The sequence below is a fragment of the Brienomyrus brachyistius genome, chromosome 4 (assembly GCF_023856365.1).
Source record: "Brienomyrus brachyistius isolate T26 chromosome 4, BBRACH_0.4, whole genome shotgun sequence".
Classification (NCBI taxonomy): Eukaryota; Metazoa; Chordata; class Actinopteri; order Osteoglossiformes; family Mormyridae; genus Brienomyrus; species Brienomyrus brachyistius.
The window spans coordinates 30005439-30026557 of record NC_064536.1 but is presented as its reverse complement, the minus strand read 5'-3'; the positions used below and the strand labels follow the sequence as shown (position 1 = coordinate 30026557).

Sequence of the window (21119 nt, the reverse complement as noted above, 5' to 3'; positions counted from 1 at the left end):
GGGAAAGACCATTATGCAAAAACGTGCCGCACAAAAGGTTCAAAAACAAAACAAAATGTAAACAGAGTTGATGCACATGATGATTTTGCATTTACTATTAATGAAGGTGACATGCCAGAGAGGCTTATCTTCTGTGTTGGAGGAGTGAAGACAAGAATGTTGATTGACTCAGGTGCTACGAGCAATGTAATGGGAGAAAATACGTGGGAAAAGCTGAAGTCAGAACATATTAAATGTCACTCTTATGTTCCTAAGGCAGAAAGGAAACTTTATTCATATTCTTCCAGCCAGCCACTATCTGTAAAAGGTGCATTCACATGTCAGGTTTCAATAGGAAATAAAACTGAACATGCTGAGTTCATCGTAATCAGAGGAGATGGTGAACCACTGCTGGGGAAAGAAACAGCGACGCGCTTAGGGGTTTTGAGAATAGGCGCCAACATTTCTGCAGTAACTGACATTAAGCAAGCACTCCAACAGCAGTACCCCAACGTGTTCGTAGGAGTAGGAAAGCTGAAAACGAGAAAGGTCCGGTTACACATTAACCCAGAGGTGAAACCTGTAGCTCAGCCATTTAGGCGCATACCTTTCAACCTCAGAGGGGCAGTGGAATCCAGGATAAAGGAGTTAATAGACTTGGATATCATCGAACCTGTGAACGGACCCACTCCGTGGGTGAATCCAGTGGTGATAGTCCCAAAGCCAGGAAATGATGTTCGTCTTTGGACATGAGACGGGCCAATGAAGCCATAGTGAGAGAACGGTTTCCAATCCCTACAGTAGATGAGTTACTCCAGGGCATGAATGGCTCGACCATATTTAGCAAACTAGACCTGAAATGGGGTTACCACCAACTTGAGTTGACCCCTGAGTCACGTGAAGTCACCACGTTTGCAGTTCACAATGGGGTGCACAGGTACAAAAGACTGTTGTTTGGTGTATCATCTGCTAGCGAACAGTATCAGCACGAAATAGCTAGTGCCCTAGCTGGGATTGAAGGTGTGGAAAATATATCCGATGACGTAATCATACACGCACAAGACCAAGAGACACATGACAGACGACTTCATGCAGTGATGGTAAGGCTCAGAGAGACAGGATTAACGCTGAACCCAGGAAAATGTCAGTTTAACATGGACAAGCTGGTTTTTATGGGAATCCTGTTGTCAGAAAAGGGAATTGGGCCGACTGAGGAGAGAGTGCGAGCTGTGACTGAAGCGCGGGAGCCAGAGAACGTGACGGAGGTGCGCAGCTTCCTTGGGCTTGTTGGTTACAGCAGCAGATTTATCCCGCAGTTTGCAACCCTGTCAGAACCACTGAGACGCCTGACAAGCAAAGACACTCTGTTCAGATTTGGGCCAGAACAGAAAAAAGCCTTCAGTGCTCTTAAGGCAGAGCTAGCTAAAACTACAACTTTAGCTTATTTCAACAAAGATGCCCCAACACAGGTGATAGTGGATGCAAGTCCAGTGGGATTAGGTGCAGTACTGGTACAAAACCAAAAGGGAATTAATGTTCCGGTGTGCTATGTGAGCCGCAGTTTAACTGACTGCGAACGCAAATATTCTCAGACAGAGAGAGAGGCGCTAGGCCTAATATGGGCCTGCGAAAGATTACATCCATATGTTTATGGGAGAAAATTTGACCTAGTCACAGATCACAAGCCGTTAGAGGTGATATATGGTCCCCGATCCAAACCATGTGCACGGATAGAACGGTGGGTTCTTAGATTACAACCATATGAATTCAAAGTGGTCCACATTGCAGGGAAAAATAATATTGCTGACCCGCTGTCGCGACTGCTGACAAACACAGTGAAACGTGTCGGTCACAAACATGAGGCTGAAGAATATGTAAGATTTGTAGCAGTGAATGCAACTCCAAAAGCACTGACTACCAGGGAGGTGGAGGAAGCATCAGCCACCGATCCTGAATTATGTGAGGTGCGTAGCGCTATGGCGACTGGACATTTTGAGAAGTGTAAACAGTACGCGATTATTGCAAATGAACTATGCTCAGTTGGATATCTTGTTCTGAGAGGCACGCGTATAGTGTTGCCCCAGGTCTTACGTGCACGAGCGCTTGTACTAGCCCATGAAGGACACTTGGGTATTGTGGGAACAAAGCAACATCTCAGGGCAAAGGTCTGGTGGCCTGGCATGGATAGAGCAGCCGAAAGACATTGCAAGGCCTGCCACGGCTGTCAGATAGTGGCTAAGCCTGACCCACCTGAATTTCTGAGACCGACAGCGCTACCCGATGGACCCTGGCGGGACATCACAGTTGACATTCTGGGACCTCTCCCGTCAAACCACTCCATTCTGGTAGTAATAGACTATTTCAGTCGATACTATGAGTATGACATCTTGACTTCCACCACAACAGAAAAGGTTATAGACAGCATGGTGACAATCTTTTGCAGACATGGACTGCCGATTACATGCAAATCAGATAATGGACCTCAATTTCGATCAGAGCAATTCAGATGCTTCTGCGATGAAAATGGAATCACGCATGTGAAAACCACACCAAAATATGCTCAGGCCAATGGAGAAGTTGAGCAGCAAAACGCATCACTTATGAAGAGAATTAGGATTGCTCAAGCAGAGGGATTAGACTGGAAAAGAGAATTACGGAAATATGTGATGGTGTACAGAAGCATTGTCCATGCAACGACTGGTAAAAGTCCTGCCGAACTGCTTTTCAATCGGAAGATAAGGGGAAAATTGCCAGAACTCATGGAGACACACGCTGATCAGGAACTATATGATCATGACACAGAACAAAAAGCAAGGAGCAAAATGTATGCGGACGTGCGCAGAGGGGCACGGCAGTCAGATGTCGGTGACACTGTACTCTTGAGACAAGACAAGACTGACAAGTTCTCAACAGCATTCAGCACGACACCACACAGGATCATCAGCAAAACAGGAAACAAGGTCATAGTGGAGTCCCCAACCGGAGCACAATATGCAAGAAACACCACTTTTGTTAAGAAATATGAATCACAAGGACAGATACCAGAAACACTTCCTGGAAAGGAGGAAACACAGGGATCTGCAGACACGGAAGCTAATGAAGCGAGAGAGGAGCAGATGACTCCGCAATCGGAAATGGACTCTGACAAACAGAGACATGCAGAAATACTGATTAGGCCGCAAAGAGTTAAGAGAACACCAAGTAGACTTTCTGACTATGTTTGTGACTGATAGGCATATGGTCCATGAGATTGACAAGGTCAATACTGTAATGGATGTTCATGCAACCCAGCTTCATTTTATCTTGTTGTTGTTCTAACTGGGAGTCTAATGCTAAGTAAAGGGGGGATGTCATGTCCACGGATGATGTGCCATGTGTCAGGTGGTTGGAAAGGTATTATGGGAATTGGAGGAACGGAAGTGGAGATCAAGAAATAAAGAAAAAGCACTGTTCGGAGCAAGAGCTCGAATGTGAGTCTGTAGTTATTGGTGGAAGTATATACCTCTTAGTACGGAGTACAGGAGGAATACAACAGGAGCAAGCCAAGTCCGGGTGACAATGTCCCTTGTCCCGGCATGGTAGTGTGCACCGCCGTATAATTTTGTCTGTAAGCAAAAAATATACTAGTATAAATCAACTGAATGAAATTATATTTGAGCAATTTATTCCATACTGATAGCATGCATATGAAAAAGGTCTAAGTAAAATATTAAAAGCCTCTAAAATAAACTGAAAACCTGAGACAAACCACAGAGATCAACAAACGATGTTTATTAAAAACAATGCTTATTACTATCTACTTGTCATGCTGGTGAAATTATTAAAAGAATTTGTTATAAAGATTATCGAAAATATGTAGTGAAAATCAACAAACTCACTGCGCATGAAATCGGATGCAACATACCTTGAAAAAGCAAAGCCGCTTTTAAACGGGGATCCATGTTTACAATTTGGTTTATAAAACAATGTTCCTTTTAATGTAATGGCAACTGTAATATCAGAAAAACACAATACAAAGTGTAAGTATTACTGCGCCTACGGCTTCTAACTAAATACACGTAACTGTCAGATGGTTAATAAGACTTTGCAGCAAAACGAGCAAAAATACAATTTTTTTTAAAGTAAACATTAAACGTTTTCATGGAAAGCCAGCTCAATATGACAACAAGTTCTAAAACAGCTCGTCAAGCAACATAACGTTAGACTCAAATATGTGCACACGAGATTATTTTTATATGTTTGTCGCTTCGCTTAACTTACTTCAGATTCGAAGACTTGGTCCATACTCTCTCTTGGTACAAACACAGTGGAGATCGTGTGTTTCATGTGAAACTCCACTTTACGGTCTTAAAGATCACGTGTTTCCTGTGGAGATGACATATTTCCTGTGGATCTCCACTATATAGTCGTCTGAAGCTGGACCCTTTGGCGCCTGACGTCTTACAGACGTATGACGTTATTCGCGCATACAGGCGCTTCGCTACTCTTAAAGTGCCAACACTAACGCAACTGGGAGGGAAAGTTAAATGGTAAGAATTACCAAATCAAATCACACCTTCCAGCAAAACAACTTAAAAGGTGCACGCTGCCTAATGTTCACCTGGTTGCATTAATTCACGGTTTTCAGGGAAATTTAACATGAGTTGCCAGTTGCTCACATACTTGTTGCGAGTCTTACAATTATTAGAGTGGACAGTATTTTCAGATATATGTACATGCTGGGCTGGCATGGTGGCACAGTGGTTAGTGCTGCCTCACAGCCTGAATGTCCTGTGTTTGGTCCCCGGGTCGAGCATAGATCCTTTCTGTATGGAGTTCACATGCTCTCTCTGTGTTCGTGTGGGTTTCCGCCAGGGGCTCTAGTTTCCTCCTCCAGTCCAAAAGTGTGTGCGGTAGGTTGATTGGTGACTCTAAGTTGGCCCCGTGTGTGTGCGCCCTGCAGTGTGTTGGCGACTGTCCAGGGTTGGTTATTGCCTGCACCCCTTCTTCCCGGGATAGGCTCCCCCTGTGACCCCAGTTAGGAATAAGCAGTTATGGTGATGGATGGATGTACATGGTAATTAAAAGGGAATGACTCTGTGTTTGTTACATGGGAAATTAACTGTATCAGTTAAGAGCAGAGACACTGGTGTCATTTTTGTTTCTTTTTCTCTTCATTTCTTTACTTGTAGAGAAAAAAGCAGCCAGGAACCAAAATCCAGGAAGGACAGAATTGAGAGTAAGTTCATATTTAGTATGGGAAGAAAGGGACATGACTTTTTCTAAGACAGAAGCAGAATCCAGACACTGTTAACAGCCAATTTGTTTTTAAGAAGTTTGTTACTTTATAAAAAGATGATGTAAAACTGGCTTGAGGAGTCTTATGAAAGCTGACATATGACTTATATATCAAAATGTATGAGTGTAATATTATCAGTATGTGAAGCAACCATATTTAATGTAGCACATTTTTATAATCCATTTGTTATATTGCAGTTAAAATATTTTTTGCACGGAATCAAAAAAGATCTCAAATTGGATAATATCTGTAAAAGTACAAAACATTAACAGATATACATTAACTGATTATCACAAAATTCATCAAAAAAGATGTTCCATTGCTATCAGTTAAATAATGGACAGATGGTTCTATAGAGATACATGGTCATAATGTTCCTCTCTCAGGCCTCTGAGGAGCCTAGTCTTCATGTCACCTACAGCTCCATTGTCCTGCGAGACCCAGAGGTAAGATGGTTTCATGTAAATCAGTGTTTGGTTCAGGCATAGGACCAGTATCACACTGAGAGTGACACGTATATAAATAATGTACTGACTGGGCAGGTACATCTACACCTCAGCTGATCTCTCAGATCCATGTGTATCAGAATTAGCTGTAATGTACCAAGAAGTACCATGATACCCCTGATATTTCACAGTGACTCCGATGGGAGGTTTGGGAGTTTATGGATTTGTGGTTTTTGTACAAAAGCTGGTCTTGTACCTCCACTGTAAGCAGCTAAATGCTCTCAGCAGGTGTCCTCTAGATGTTCTTCACACCATCTTGCTGTAACCCCAGCCAGCGATGTGATCTACAGCTCAGTCACCCTGAAACACAGAGAGGTGAGTTTGGACAATCTGCTCTAACATGAGCTGTGATACATTTAGTCTGTCTGATGCTGCAAACATATCATATGTTTCCTTTGACATCATATACAGCCACGATTCCAACATCATACATGCTGATATTTTAAAATCTTAAGCCAGATGAAAGTGAACTAAAGCGATTTCCCTCATTAATCTATCACTCTGGTTCACCTCCGGTTCCTGTAGCAGTAACATTAACACACCAAACTCCCTGAAATGCTAAGGAAGGTGTTACTGCCTCAGAAGCTGAACTGACAAATCAAGCAGCATGTTAATGCTTATCTGTCATTTTCCAGTAGGGGGCAGCAACACAGAGAGACTCCTCTACATGTGGGGAGCTGCTGCTCAGGATGAGAGCTGTGAGGGACACACAGATACTCCAGTGATGGGGAGGGATCATCACCAGAGAGGAGCATCTTACAGTGATGTGAGCTGTATGTAAATGGCATGCAGCACTGTCACATTACAGTGTGACAGTAAGAATCAGCCAGTGAGAAACAGACATTCATGGCTGTTCTGCATCTGAACCTTAACTGAGGTGCTATTTGTCTCATTTGTATGTTGCTTTGCAGAAATTTAAATTTCATTAAAATAGATGTAAGGCATTAACTTGGTGGTGTGTGAATTGTCTCTTTTCATTCATATTAATGGAAAACAAATATCATTAGCAATTCTAGTTGATTTGTATAATGTAGTTTACAGAATATACAGTATTTTGAGAAAGTGTTAGTCAGTGTCTTGTGCATTTACAGGGGATACCGAGGTCTAAGCGCTTTGCTGCCCCCTGCTGGAGCCACTTCACTGTTTGCTATAGACCAGGGGTGCCCAAAGTGGGGCCCGCGGGCCAAGGTTGGCCCGCCGTAGTATTTAGATTGGCTCGCCAATGAATATCTAAAATTTTAAATTATTACTGTACTAAAATTTGTTTCAAAAACTCTTGAAGCACGAATCCCAGTGTAGCTATCAGTGCGTTTACTTTTTAGTGTACGTTGGCCTAACTAATATATATTATACAGTCCTCACTCATGGTGCTTTGATTACATTTGAAATATCTAAGACTAAAATTGAAATACAAGCAACTATAAGAATAATGTAGAGTATATCTGTGCACATATGTACATTTCCACACTTCATAAATAGTCATATTTTAACAATTTGCAAAAAGTCCCATGAGTCTTTGTTGCCACCATACGGGATCAAACCAGTTTGTGGCGGGTCACCACCGGGCTGCTAGCTTAAGCCACTATCAACATGGAGCGGCATCGTCAGTGGCACACAGACAAAAGACATTTTAAAAAATGCTGGGAGGAAGAATATTTTTTCACTGACATAAATGCTAAAGCGGTCTGCCTTATTTGTAACCAGTCTGTTGCTGTACTAAAGGAGTATAACATTCGTCGTCATTATGAGACGAAGCACGCAGCATTTTCGCAATTCAAAGGTGATGCGTGAAAGAACAAGACCAGGGAGCTGCTGGCTAAACTTCACAGGCAACAAGGGACTCTTACACGGCCCTCGACAGCCCAGGACAGCGCGACACGGGCCAGCTTTGAGATTACTGCGCTAATTGCCCGGACTGGGAGATCATTTTCAACGGGTGACTTTGTTAAGGAGTGTCTGTCCATAGCTGCGACAATCATGTGCAAAAACTTTCTCCCAGATCAGCCTCTCACGAAATACTGTTACACGTCTTATTGAATAAATGTCTCGAGACATTAAGGAGCAATTTAAAGCAAAGGCTGCTGGATTTGTCACCTTTTCTTTGGCGTGTGATGAGAGCACGGACATTTCGGACTCTGCACAACTTTTGGTTTTCATACGGGGAGTAAATGAAAACATGGAAATAACTCAGGAGCTGGCTGGATTTGAGACACTGCGCAGCACAACAAAAAGTGAGGATTTGTTTGCAGCCGTTGAGCGAGTGTTGGATACGAACGGGCTGAGCTGGGAAAAATTGGTTGGGATAACAACTGATGGAGCACCTGCCATGGTTGGGAGGAAAACAGGCCTTGCCACACTAATTTCCCAGAAGGTTTCCCAATGTGGAGGTAAGGTGGCAAAATACCACTGCATCCTGCACCAAGAGCAACTATGTGCCAGATCAGTTGGTATGGGAGACGTGGTGCGTGACGTGATTAAAATCATAAACTGCATACGATCAAAAGCGCTCTCACACCGCCAGTTCAGAGCTCTTCTAGAGGAGGTTGATTCACAATACAAGGATGTGCTTTACCACCAAGAGGTGAGGTGGCTGAGCCGCGGGAAAGTCCTCAAAAGATTTTTTGAGCTGCGCCATGTCATCGCGGAGTTTCTGACAAGCAAGAACAGTGACACTCAAGTCCCCACAGATGAAAAATGGTTTTGTGACGTGGCTTTTATGGTGGACATCACTGACCTGCTCAACACCCTGAATATTCAGCTTCAAGGGAAGGATCAGATCATCACTGAGCTGTTTGACCACATAACGGCCTTCAGGTCGAAGCTGCAGCTACTCTGTCGACATCTGTCAGCAGGTTGGTTAATACATTGTACACACAGAGAGACACACATACACATTCAGTTTTAATGGTGATAATGTCTATCATACTGTATTTTATGCCGTAAATAAGTCCCGTCCTTGTTAACTGTGTTGCGGAGGGACAGCGCTGTCCATGGTTCTTAAACTTGATTGACAGGCAGACATGCGCTTTGTTTGTCTTTTGGAGCTTGCATATTTTTTGTGGTTGTAAAAATGCTTATGATTTAATCAAGTGATAATGGAGAGGAAAGGTGGCAGCATGTACCTGCACCTCACATGATAAAAGTGCAGTTACTGGGATTGATATTATGTGGAAAATGTTAGTAAGTGCATTTACTAAAATATCCATATTCCACTGTTGTGCAGTTAAAAAGTATTGTTAAAAAGTATTGTAATAAAATTGTAAGGCTCACTCTTTCAAAGTACATAAAACAACATTTATGTTGCAATATTTATTATTATTTGACGACTTAGCAGCTCTTTCACTTCTTCCCAGGAAACCTTGCACACTTCCCTAGTCTGAGAGAGGTCAACCTGGTGAAGCAGAGACTGCCTGAATATGCAGCACTTCTCAGACACTTGGACCAGGACTTTGCGTTGCGCTTTGAGGACTTTAGGGAAAGTAGAGGTGACATGGAGCTGTTTTCTCAACCCTTCACCATAAGTGTGGACTCAGTGCCTGATCACATTCAGATGCAGCTAATTGAGTTTCAGTGTGATTCTGAGCTAAAGAATAAATTCATGTCACTACACCTGAAAGACTTCTACACACATGTCTCATCTGAAAGGTACCCAGACATTAGGAAACATGCACAGGTCATGTTAGCTTTGTTTGGCAGCACTTACATCTGTGAACAGACTTTTAGTGTAATGAACCTTAACAAGTCCAGGCTCAGAAGCACTCTGACTGACCCACACCTACAGGACATCCTCACCCTCTCAGTGAGTCAGCTGCAACCTAATATTGATAGGCTGATAAACGCCAAAGAACAGCTTCATGTTTCTCACTAGTGGTGCAATTATATTGTTGCTACTGTTGTTGTTGTGTTGCTGTTGAACATGCACTCTTTGACATTTTGCGCTATATGTGATTACAAAAGTTTAGACGTGTTCTAAATGCCTATATATGACTTATTTGTCATATTTTGTTTAATGTTATTTACACAGAAAGGAAGGTTAGATAACTGTTTGATAAATAAAACTACTTTACTTTACTATTAGTGTTTGTATTTTGTGTAAAATATTACATTTGGCCCGCGGTCCTCCGATAGATTTTCATTTTGGCCCACTAAGGGAAAATGTTTGGGCACCCCTGCTCTAGACTGTCTCATCTCCTCCCGAGAAGTCCAACCACATTTATGCTGTCTATGAACTTGACGATGGTGTTAGTGGGGTGTATTGGGGTGCAGTTGTGAGGGTAGAAGGCATAGAGAAGGGAGCCCAGCATACAGCTCAATGACCAGTCTGCCCGGGTGTTGTAAGCAGAGCTGAATCCTCACACAGCTCCCCTGGTGTTCAAGGTGTGTCAGTGCAGTGTGGAGAGCAGGGGTGATGGCATCCTTTGTAGACCTGGCAAACTGCTATGGGTAAGGTGAGGGGGAGGCTGGCTTTGATGTGCTGCATGACGCGTTACATGATCATAGCTTGCCCGGACCTGAAGACATGCGATACGATGGACCTGAGCCTGATCACCAAACGTCCAGCCAAATCAGACAGCTTCATTTGAATGTAATTTACAGAATGTAAAAAACAGGTAGACAGATGCAACATTTATTTTTTAATCAATGAATTTAATTTGTGGTTGATATCACATTAGTACAGCATGCATATTCCTTAGTCCACTGGCCACGTCTGTTACAGCATCCATTGTTGCATTTTGTGACTCCAGAACAGCGTCTGTCAGCATATGGCCAGACGGTCGCGGTCGGTGTCCGAGGCACGGGATTGAGCGCAGCCAGCGCCCGATGATGTGCTCGGCACAGCAGCACCATCACCGCCGGGAGTTGGGCCTTTTGCTATATTATCTGAAACAGAATAAAAAGTAACAGCACGTCTGCTGCCTGCTTCTTAGTCTTATTAGATATGCAGCTTTTTTAAATGAGTATGGATAATGAAGCGGAAAAATTTAAAAAGTCACCCGCTGGCAAAATGCGATTATAAGCGTCTCCGCAATAACTGCAGCAAGTCGCTGCTGACATGGTTTGATCCCCGGAATTCCGCTACCTCCTCCAGTGCTGCTGATACTCAGATAAAGGGCCGTGACTCACCAGGTCGTGTCAACTTTAATATCTGATCACTTCAGGGACCGACACCATGTCACCCCCTGGACTGACCTGACCCCCCCTCCCCCCCACAGTGGCTGAGGATGCAACAAGAGATGAAGGTATAGCAGAGACTGTGGGGACCGTGACATGCTGACTGTGGGAGCACGAGTGGTACTTTGTGTTAGACTTGGGGGTGACTGGGGGTGGTTGCTCCTTGGGGGGGGGGGGGGGGGGGCAGCATGACACTGCAGGACCCTGCAATAGAGACTTAAATTATTCCCATACCAGCAAGCCTCACGCCACACTGTCAGTGTAATATACGCTGTAAATGAATGTGCCTCTGCATGTACTTGTGATGTAAGTGATACTGTATGTGTGGCATTGCGCTGTAGGTGATGAATACCGCGCTGTGAGTGTGAGTGTGATCGGATCGCAGTTCCCCTGAGTGTGATTACTGTGTGAATCGTCGGCTTTCCCTCTTTTTGCTGCTGGTAACAGTTTTTTAAACGTGACCCACCGCACTGATCTGGCTACAATATTAGCAGTTAATTCTGTAATTAATTGTTATACATGGATTTGGATGCCTAAAAACCTTTTTTTCTAAAATAAAATTCCACTTTTCAATTGTAACATTATTGTCGGCAGTAGTTTCTTCCAGCAGTTTGGGGTATGAGCTGTGAAATATATCATTACATACAATAAGCTTCTGATTGTTATACTGAGGCTGGACTTACCTTTGTAATGACGGATTGTATTTATATTTGTATGTAATGTTTTTGTACTGCAGTCCCGTAAAAACGTCCCCCTCCCCGCATGTACAATCCTCTGGCTCTGCCCCTGCATTAGCATTAATTTTGCAGACAGACATCAGAAGGATGTCAAGGAGCCATCGAGGTGCAGCTGCTGCTAGGCTGAGCTTCCTGTGCAATTGAAGCATAAACATCGAGATGAAACATTTTTTGTTTTGGCCTGTGAGCTCACAACAGGCACAGGAAGCTTTGAAGACATGACTGCATGACAGATAACACAGCACGCTGCTCTGTTTGTGGGGAGGAAGGACAGCAGCTTTAGCTGCACTTACCAAACAGTTATGACATTAATCAGTGCTAACCTGTAACTGCAAGTACTCAACATGCCTTTTCTTGTGCATCATCACCTTAATATTATTTCTGACCACAAGGGGGAGACAAAGTCGACCTTCTCCCACATCCTTGTGGTTAAAAAGGCCATTCCCTTTCAATCAGATCAGCCAATTTTTCCCAAGGATCTTATCCATATATCTTTCACCCTTTTATCCAGTATTGAGTCACTGTGAGCCTGTAGCACATCCATGGAAGCACGAGGCACCATGGATTGGACACCAGTTCATCATATATTACTGCAGTTTAGGGTTTCTAATTCACACGGGCATGTATTTCTGGACTGAGAGAGAAAACTATATGACTTGGAGAAAACCTACAAACAGCACACTGACAGCAAGGGGCAGGATTCAAACCCAAACCCCTGAAAGTATGAGGCATCCGTGTTACACACTGAGACACCACTGCAGCATGCAGGAGCAATGAAAAGCATTTTTATTAATATTGTGCATGACTAATAACACAGTCTGCGGTCTGCATTTTCAATAATACTCCATTTAAAAGTAAAAAGAAAATCTAACATTCTGTGACAAAACAAATACTGTGTGATAAGACTTATTAACCGATACATAATATAACAGCAGCAGAGCAGCTTTTAATTCCACAGTCAGAAGAGAGCAGGGAGGCAGGAAAGAGTGAAGCTGCTCCAGCAGGGGGCAGTGAAGTGCATAAAAAGAGCATTAAAGTAAAGCCAGAGCCCTTAGAGCTCACTAAACCCCCACTGGTACATACTGTATGTACACAAGAGAAAAACTGACACTCAGACACTAGCAGATACTTTCTCAAAATATTGTAATTTGTAGTAACTATATTATGCAGATCAACTACAATTGCTAAGTGTATTTTTTCCATTTATGTGAATGAAGAGTAATATTTCACAGGCCACCAGTATAATACCTCACATTTACATTTATCTTATATAGCAGATGCTTTTGTCCAAAGTGACCTACAAGTGAGACAAATAGCACCTTGATCATAGTTCAAATGCACAACAGCCATGAATGTGTGTTTCTCATTGGCTGATTCTTATTATCACACTGTAATGTGATGCAGTGCTGCATGCCATGTAAATACAGCTCACATCACTGTAAGATTCTCCTCTCTGGTGATGATCCCTCCCCATCACTGGAGTATCTGTGTGTCCCTCACAGCTCTCATCCTGAGCAGCAGCTCCCCACATGTAGAGGAGCCTCTCTGTGTCGCTGCCCCCTACTGGAAAATGAGAGATGAGCATTAACATGCTGCTTGATTTGTCAGTTCAGCTTCTGAGGCAGTAACACCTTCTTTAGCATTTCAGGGAGTTTGGTGTGTTAATGTTACTACTACAGGAACAGGAAATGAAACAGAGCGATACATTAATCTGGGAAACCTCTTTAGTTCACTTTTCATCTGGCATATAATTTGAAGCCAAATTAGCTGCAAGCTATTGTGGCTCTATATAGTGTCAAAGGAAACATATGACATGTTTGCAGCATCAGACAGGCTAAATGTATCACAGCTCATGTTAGAGCAGATTCTCCAAACTTACCTCTCTGTGCTTCAGGGCGACTGAGCTGTAGATGACATCGCTGGCTGGGGTCACAGCAGGACGGTGTGAAGAACATCTAGAGGACACCTGCTGAGAGCATTTAGCTGCTTACAGTGGAGGTACAAGACCAACCTTTGTACAGAAACCACAAATCCATAAACTCCCAAACCTCCCATCAGAGTCACTGTGAAATATCAGGGGTATCATGGTACTTCTTGGTACATTACAGCTAATTCTGATACACATGGATCTGAGAGATCAGCTGAGGTGTAGATGTACCTGCCCAGTCAGTACATTATTCATATACATGTCACTCTCAGTGTGATACTGGTCCTATGCCTGAACCAAACACTGATTTACATGAAACCATCTTACCTCTGGGTTTCGCAGGACATTGGAGCTGTAGGTGACATGAAGACCAGGCTCCACAGAGGTCTGAGAGAGGAACATTATGACCATGTATCTCTACAGAACCACCTGTCCATTATTTAACTGATAGCAATGGAATGTCATTGTTGGTGAATTTGGTGATAATCTGACGCATAATTTAATGATTTGTATCTTTACCAATATTGTCCATCAATCCATCCCTATCCCGGAAGCAATGGGCACGAAGCAGGGAATAACCCAGGATGAGGGGCCAGCCCATCGCAGGGCACACTCACACACCATTCACTCACACATGCACACCTACGGGCAATTTAGCAAGTCCAATTAGCCTTAGCATGTTTTTGGACTATGGGGGGAAACCGGAGTACCCGGAGGAAACTCCACGACGACATGGGGAGAACATGCAAACTCCACACACATGTGACGCAGGCGGAGACTCGAACCCGGGTCCCAGAGGTGTGAGGCAACAGTGCTAACCACTGCACCACCATGCTGCCCCCCAATATTGTCCAATTGGGTTTAATTTTTATTTCCATTTAGAAAACTCTTTAACCACAATGTAACACCTGGCTTATGAAGCTATATTACATAAAATAATATGACTTTTTTACATATAGATAAACAGACTACTCTCACAAGTCTCGCTGTATATATTTTATTCCTGCACTTTACCTGCCCTGGGGGGGCTCCCTCGATTATGCCACTTCTGTTAGTTACTGCATATTCATGGTCTGGGTTCAGCTAGAACAAAGTCACAGCTCATCGTTCAAACAATCACTCCTCAAGTTTCACATCATATTCTTATACAAAAATAAACGTTTTAATGAGTCACTGAAATAAAGGATTCACCTTACTTGTTACTTAAATAATGTTGATGCAATGTAAATGTATTCATTTTTATGCATTAATCTTATTATAATACTACTGAATAATTCTGAATGAGCTATTCGAATAATACTATTGAATCATGCACAGTAGTTCTACACAACTAGAACAAGTATTCTGAAAATTAAACCTTCTTTTAAAGTTCATGCATTCACTTTGTGTTCTGAAAACAGAATATAGTTGTGTTAATCTGACTAAATTTTCTCATGTCTAATCAAACCAACTTAATCACTTTCATTCAACTTAAATTAGGTAAATAACCAGTGGCAGAACAACTGTACGCTGAAACAATAAAATGCTGGAAATGTTGAATCACTTAAAATATTAGAAGTAATGGATCACATGAAATATTTCAAGTTGCCTCAATGTAAGTAATTTATTCAGTTTAGTCTGAACCATTAGGATAAATTAGAAGGTTACGTTGGAATGTGAAGAAACACACTGAACTAACAAAAGCTTTGTTTTAGTTTTTCAGGGTCCACTGGGCCCTGGGGCAAAAATGGACCATGTCCTCCTCTCTAAATTCACACCTAGGCCTTGCCTATGCCAGTTAGAGTTGCTGAAATTTAAGTAGCTTCCAAATATCGTACCCATCATGCACTGCAGTAGTCAGCAGATTCCACAAACACGCTATTTTTTGTTAAATACATGCCTCGACAATATAGTTTAACTACAAAACATTACAAACGAGTACATTTCAAAACTGTTTTAAGTATTGTACCAAACATTTTTTGTATTATGACTCCCACCATAATGAGATTCTATATATAAAAATGAGATATAAAGGTCACATGTCAGATATTTGCATGATATGTATGGCATCAGCACCATAATCTTGCCCCACATTCCAGGGAACCCTGATATATAACCTAACAGCACTGGTTAGTTTTACCCACTATCATGAAGAAGACTTTGCCAAATACCGACCTTACAAAATGTTCTGTTCATGATCAAATTTGAGCAGCTAAAGATGCTCATGAAATATTGATCTGACACAAGAGGTACATTTGGTGAGATTATTTCAACTATACTATGTTCTTAGAACACAAAGTGAATGCATCAACTTAAACAGAGAGTTTTATCTTCAGAAAACTTATTCTAGTTGTGGGGAACCACTGTCCCTGATTCATTCAGTTCATTCAAAGTAACTTTTTCAGTGTAGCCAGTCCACTCAAATTGAACATCATGCCAACTACAATTTAACTGAAAAAATTGGATTGTTTCTGATTCTAACATTTTAAAGAAGGATAAAATGGGCTAACAATTGTCCAAGTCGGGGCTCAAAACCCTTCCAAAACTGGTCGCGACCCACAGGCTGAGAAACACTCTTCTGGACTTTCCGTATTAAATATGAACTTACTGTCAATTCTGTGCTTCCTGTATTTTGTCTCTTGGCCATTTTTTTCTCTACAAGAAAGAAATGAGGAAAAAAGCCACAGAAAATTATTCTGCTCACAGCAGTGTCTGTAAAACAGTGTCTGTAACTCTGCAAAAATTCAGGTCACTTACATGTGACACCGGCCTCTGCATCAGCAGATACTCACTGTGTTTGTCCCACACTTTCCATGTGATGATGATGATGACCAACAGCAGCACCAATGAGCCCAGTACTACATATAGAACCAGCTGGACCAAGGAGCTGAATAAGAGGATGGATTTGAACAGTAAAGTCTTACATGCTTTATAGCAACACGGTACAGTCACATCTGTACTATTACACAGGATACATGTGAGGAACAAGATGCTTTAATAATACTGTGGAACATGAGAATAGATAGAGATTGTTAACTGCCAGCTTTACAATGATTATTTCATAACATGTTATACTGTTTTGTAAAATCCATCCATCCATCTTCCAAGAGGCCTGCAGTCTATCCCCAACAGCATAGGACACAAGGCAGGGGCTCACCCTGGATAGGATACCATCTCAAGTTTATTATAATTACATGTAAGAATAAAATGAAAAGCAATATCCTGATTCTCATAATTATAATGGCAGTTTCCCATGTAAATGCTGCTAGCTGGACCCCAACACTGCTGTAAATGCTGCTAGTTGGACCCCCACACTGCTGTAAATGCTGCTAGCTGGACCCCCACACTGCTGTAAATGCTGCTAGCTGGACCCCCACACTGCTGTGAATGCTGATGTATGCTTACCTCAGGTTTTCATTATTCCCTCCATCTTAATGTGCCAGAAAACATCAGCATTGGAAAGAAGAAAAATTATTGTTAATTTACACATAAAAAACCCTAGTCTGTAAGTCACTGAAGACCATTGAAAGACTGAAGAAAGGTCATTTATAACATTGATATAAGAATTACGGTTAAACATTACATGGTGCAGCTGGCTGGATACAGAATAATAAATTAGCGTTATGATCAAAGTGTTCATATCCCAGGGAATTGGCAATGAATTGGTGATATTAATTATTTTATTAATATATCATAATGTACTTATTGCAGCACAGAGTATAACAGTGACACCGGCCTCTGCTGCAATTTGAGACCACCTACAGACACATCAGCCAGTCTGCACAGCTTCTGTGACAATTAATCCTTATAAGGAAGAAAAATTCCTCAATACAGAAAAAAATTGTTTTTAATCCAGGGCTCATGGATTTGTTTGGATTTACATACATTCAAATGGCAGTAATATGAAAATGAATGTCTGTCTGTGGCAACGTCCTGTGAAATATGTCTCATTATACAGACACATCCTGACCTATAAGCTGCTGATTCCTGAGGGCTCAGTACAGCTCCAGGTGTAACAAACAGATCGGACACTTGTGTATTTGGTACAGAGCAGGACCTGATAGCATGGAATTCTGCCTGCAGCTTTGTGTCAGGGATCTGGGCAGGAATAAATTACATACTAAGATAATATACAATGCATTGACCAGGAAATTAATAAGAAAACAGGTGCATGTATGTATAGTTAAATCTGAATCAGAATGTTTACTGTTTGCCAAGTATTAAGTGTACAAGGAATTCCTCTTGGTGCAGGACATCACAACTGTATTATGGGGTGTCTCCCATAGAGGTAATGCTGGTATTTGTAGTTAATCGTTCAGTACATTCATACAGACACATGAAAATACAGCCATCCCCCCATCTATCTTCTAACCCCTCCTCCTTGTCAGGGGTGTGGGGCCTGGATCCTATACCAAGCAGGACAGGGCACAGGGATGGAATACATCCTTGGATGGGATGCCAGTCAGTCACAGGGCACATAGACACACACTCTCTATTAGAGACACCAATTAGCCTGACTGCATGTCTTTATACTGTGGGAGGAAACCCACACAGCACATGGAGAGCATGCAGACTCCACACAGACAGAGCAGAAGCCAGATTCAAACAACTAAACATAGAGGTGTGAAGCAACAGCACCATCTACTGAGCCACTGTGCCACTAGCACAGAACCAATAATCCCAACTCTGTTCAGCAAAAGTTATCAATAGGGGAGTTTAAAGACACACAGCCCCCCAGACACATTATCCCTATAAAAAGCATAAACCCCCTTCATGGGTGAAACTGCCTCATTTGCTGTTTGGCTATTTGTATTGAAGCACAAATTATTCACAGCCAGATTTATATTAATTACTTACATTCAGTCATGCCTATTGGGTTGACAGTAATATGAACTGGGATCTGCAAACCTCCAGCATCACACCAGTACCAGCCAGTGTCCTTCCTCTCCAGTTCCATCATTGTCACACTGAAGACTCTGTTTACTCTGTCATCCCTGATCAGGACAGGCCTCCCATCCAAACTCACAGATCTCTCTGATGCACAGGAGCCCCCGATCTTACACCACAGCTTCTTATTTACACTGTATCCATAGCGACCCTGAACACTGACACTGCCTCCTTCCACACCCGTCACCTCCTGTTTGTCGACTGACAGCTCTGGGGAACCTGAACATGCAAATTAGGGAAAAATAAAATACTGTGTTATTTACACAGCTGTAAGATATTCAGGCATATGACCCAGTTACAACATGCTTATTTTAATGTTCATCCATACTTTTATATGCATCAAAACCTGAGCAAAACATATTACTAATGTTATTTATCCCCTAAAGTAGCCCATTTAAACTGAGACCGTTACGTCTCCCAGGTCACATTTATATTACTGAGCAAAACTAAGATTTGGTACTTGTTATTGTATATAAGGTTTTAAAGGAGGATAAAATATTTATTCCTCCAGTGTTTGTGTCCTTCCTTTCTGCCTGAATGACATGTTACATCTTATTGCATCTTATTGGCTACAGTCTGCAGTACAAACATCTTACCCTCAGTGACTGAGAGGGAAACCCGATCTCTAAGATCTGAGGCTTCACTGATCTCCACATGACACCAGTAATGACCAGAGTCCCCAACTGTCAGATTGTTGAGGGTCACAGTGAAGACTCGCTGGTCAGGATCATCTCTGACTGACACTTTACCCTCCTGTGGAGAGTCAGTGTGTACTATGGGAGTACATGACCTCACATCATACCCTCTGCACCAGTATTTCACATGAGTTTTATATCTGTCCTCATAGAAACATGGGATGGTGACAGATCCTCCTCTCTGTACATGCACCCATTTCACTGTGAACACACCTGCAGGGACAGTATGAAAATTACCAGGCTGATTAACTCTCACTCCCTCTTACACCATTTATATCATATTATAATGAAGTGAATAATAAGCTAAATTTCACCAAACTTCAATTCTCCTGATTGCGGTGATTGGAATTTACCACTGAATGCGAACTGTAAATTGGAAATAGTAACTGGTAATAGAACTTAGTGCATACGATGTTGGGTTTATTGTACCAGGGGAAATTTTCCCTGCTTCGATGATACTGTAAAAAGGAAAACGCAATACTGAATGGGGAAATAAGCTGGTGCACAAACGAAACATTTATCCCCTTATTCGCTGTGTAGCTTCAGCCCCGTTAGCCTGTTAGTATAAGCCCCGTTTTAATGTAACTTTTTTTGTAATTACCCGTTAAATATGGCGGGTGAGGGAGACGCACTCTGACCTGGTCTGTGACTTTTGCTGGATAAGAACATTGAAACAGAATGTAACTTAGGCATTGATATTCTCTCTCAGTTCTGCAGGTATAATATGGTTCATCTTTTGTTATTTCTTTTTGTTAATGTTGAGCCATTTGTAAATGTGTGTTAAAGATACCTGTGATACAAGGAAGCTGCTGTAAGGTTTATGTTGGTTTTTTTATTCTGTGCATAAAAATTGTATTTATCGCACTAAATCCACTATACGGTGTCATGCCCAGCTTGTCCGCTCCTCGTGTGTGCCACGCCCCCTGCTTACCCACGTGTGCTTCCCTGATCGTCTCCATTATTTTCCGATTACTTTGATCAGTCTTGTCTTATTTAAGTCCTGGTTTTGCTTGTCTCCCGTGTCCGTCATTGTGTTATGGTGTTGATCCTTCCCGTCTCGTATTCCCTGATCCCAGATCTCATTAAAGCCCTGAGTTTTGCCCCTACTTTGACCTGTTTGCCTGTTCCTTGCCCGCCTACCCTCACGATCGCCGCTCTGCTCACCCGTGATCGTGACATACGGTCAAAGAGATATTTTTGTTTGGGGAAATGTATATTTCTGACAGTTTTTTGTTTGTATATTGTAATTGTAATGTAATTGTAATGGTTTCTCAGTCTGTGAGAGGCGTCCACAGCGGAGATATCACTGAAGTAGAATGCAAGTCAGACATTGACATACACTCAATCAAAAATAAAACACTGTAATAAAAGATTAACTGCTGATTTAGTTCCATAATTAGCATATAAAGACCATTTCTGGTTTTTATATATATAAATTTATATTTATAATACAAACATCAGTATCTGACAGCCAAGTTTATACTCCTTTGCAGGCTTTTTATATTTACACTTTTCCATTTACTTTACACTTAAAACCCACTTAACCATTAATAAAATTATATTTATTAACACATTACTTATCATTTCTGACCGTCTAATGAAGCCCAATTAAACTGACACTGTCACTTCTCCCAGGTCTCATTTATCATCCTAAACAAACCAAACATTTAGAGCCTATTCTACATGAGTAAAGGTTAATTGCACTGTAATGAAACGATGGTTAAGAATGTCCTGCTAAGCAACACGATCACCGATGTGTCAAGAAAACATCGGTCAAGTCATTCCTTTAAAAAATATTTCTTCTGAATTTGAAGTAAGATTCTTTGTCATTGCAGATTGTAAAATAAAAATAGAATTTATGCTTATTAGATATATATGCATAAAAATAGTGTGATCAGA

At 41.8% G+C, this 21119-nt stretch overlaps 2 protein-coding genes and 1 long non-coding RNA gene across 31 annotated transcripts in view; 1 reads left to right on the top strand and 2 right to left on the bottom strand.

The window, feature by feature from the left end:
- LOC125740819 (CMRF35-like molecule 1) overlaps positions 1–21119 on the bottom strand; it is a 243944-nt gene that overhangs the window by 49838 nt on the left and 172987 nt on the right. For 8 of the 29 annotated variants that reach the window (XM_049012508.1, XM_049012493.1, XM_049012513.1 and 5 more), the window contains 8 exons: positions 18436–18744; positions 16984–17008; positions 16371–16465; positions 16187–16233; positions 14614–14682; positions 13927–13986; positions 13552–13641; positions 12436–13235 (listed from right to left, as the gene is read on the bottom strand). The exons of 5 other annotated variants lie outside the window; for them this stretch is intronic. In XM_049012508.1, the coding sequence (XP_048868465.1) occupies positions 13233–13235; positions 13552–13641; positions 13927–13986; positions 14614–14682; positions 16187–16233; positions 16371–16465; positions 16984–17008; positions 18436–18744 (698 nt within the window). In that variant the 3' untranslated portion in view covers positions 12436–13232. Of the gene's footprint in view, positions 1–12435; positions 13236–13551; positions 13642–13926; positions 13987–14613; positions 14683–16186; positions 16234–16370; positions 16466–16983; positions 17009–18435; positions 18745–19121; positions 19434–21119 lie in introns of those variants that run through there. 16 more of the 29 variants (XM_049012485.1, XM_049012494.1, XM_049012496.1 and 13 more) reach the window with 11 other exon arrangements.
- The window catches only part of LOC125740818 (CMRF35-like molecule 1), a 133458-nt gene that overhangs the window by 9252 nt on the left and 103087 nt on the right, over positions 1–21119 (top strand). The gene's annotated exons all lie outside the window — the stretch shown is intronic.
- LOC125740847 (uncharacterized) lies at positions 3456–4295 on the bottom strand. Its single transcript, XR_007397788.1, has 3 exons — positions 4240–4295; positions 3884–3968; positions 3456–3584 (listed from the first exon to the last, which is right to left on the bottom strand). It is a non-coding gene; the product is annotated as an uncharacterized LOC125740847 (long non-coding RNA).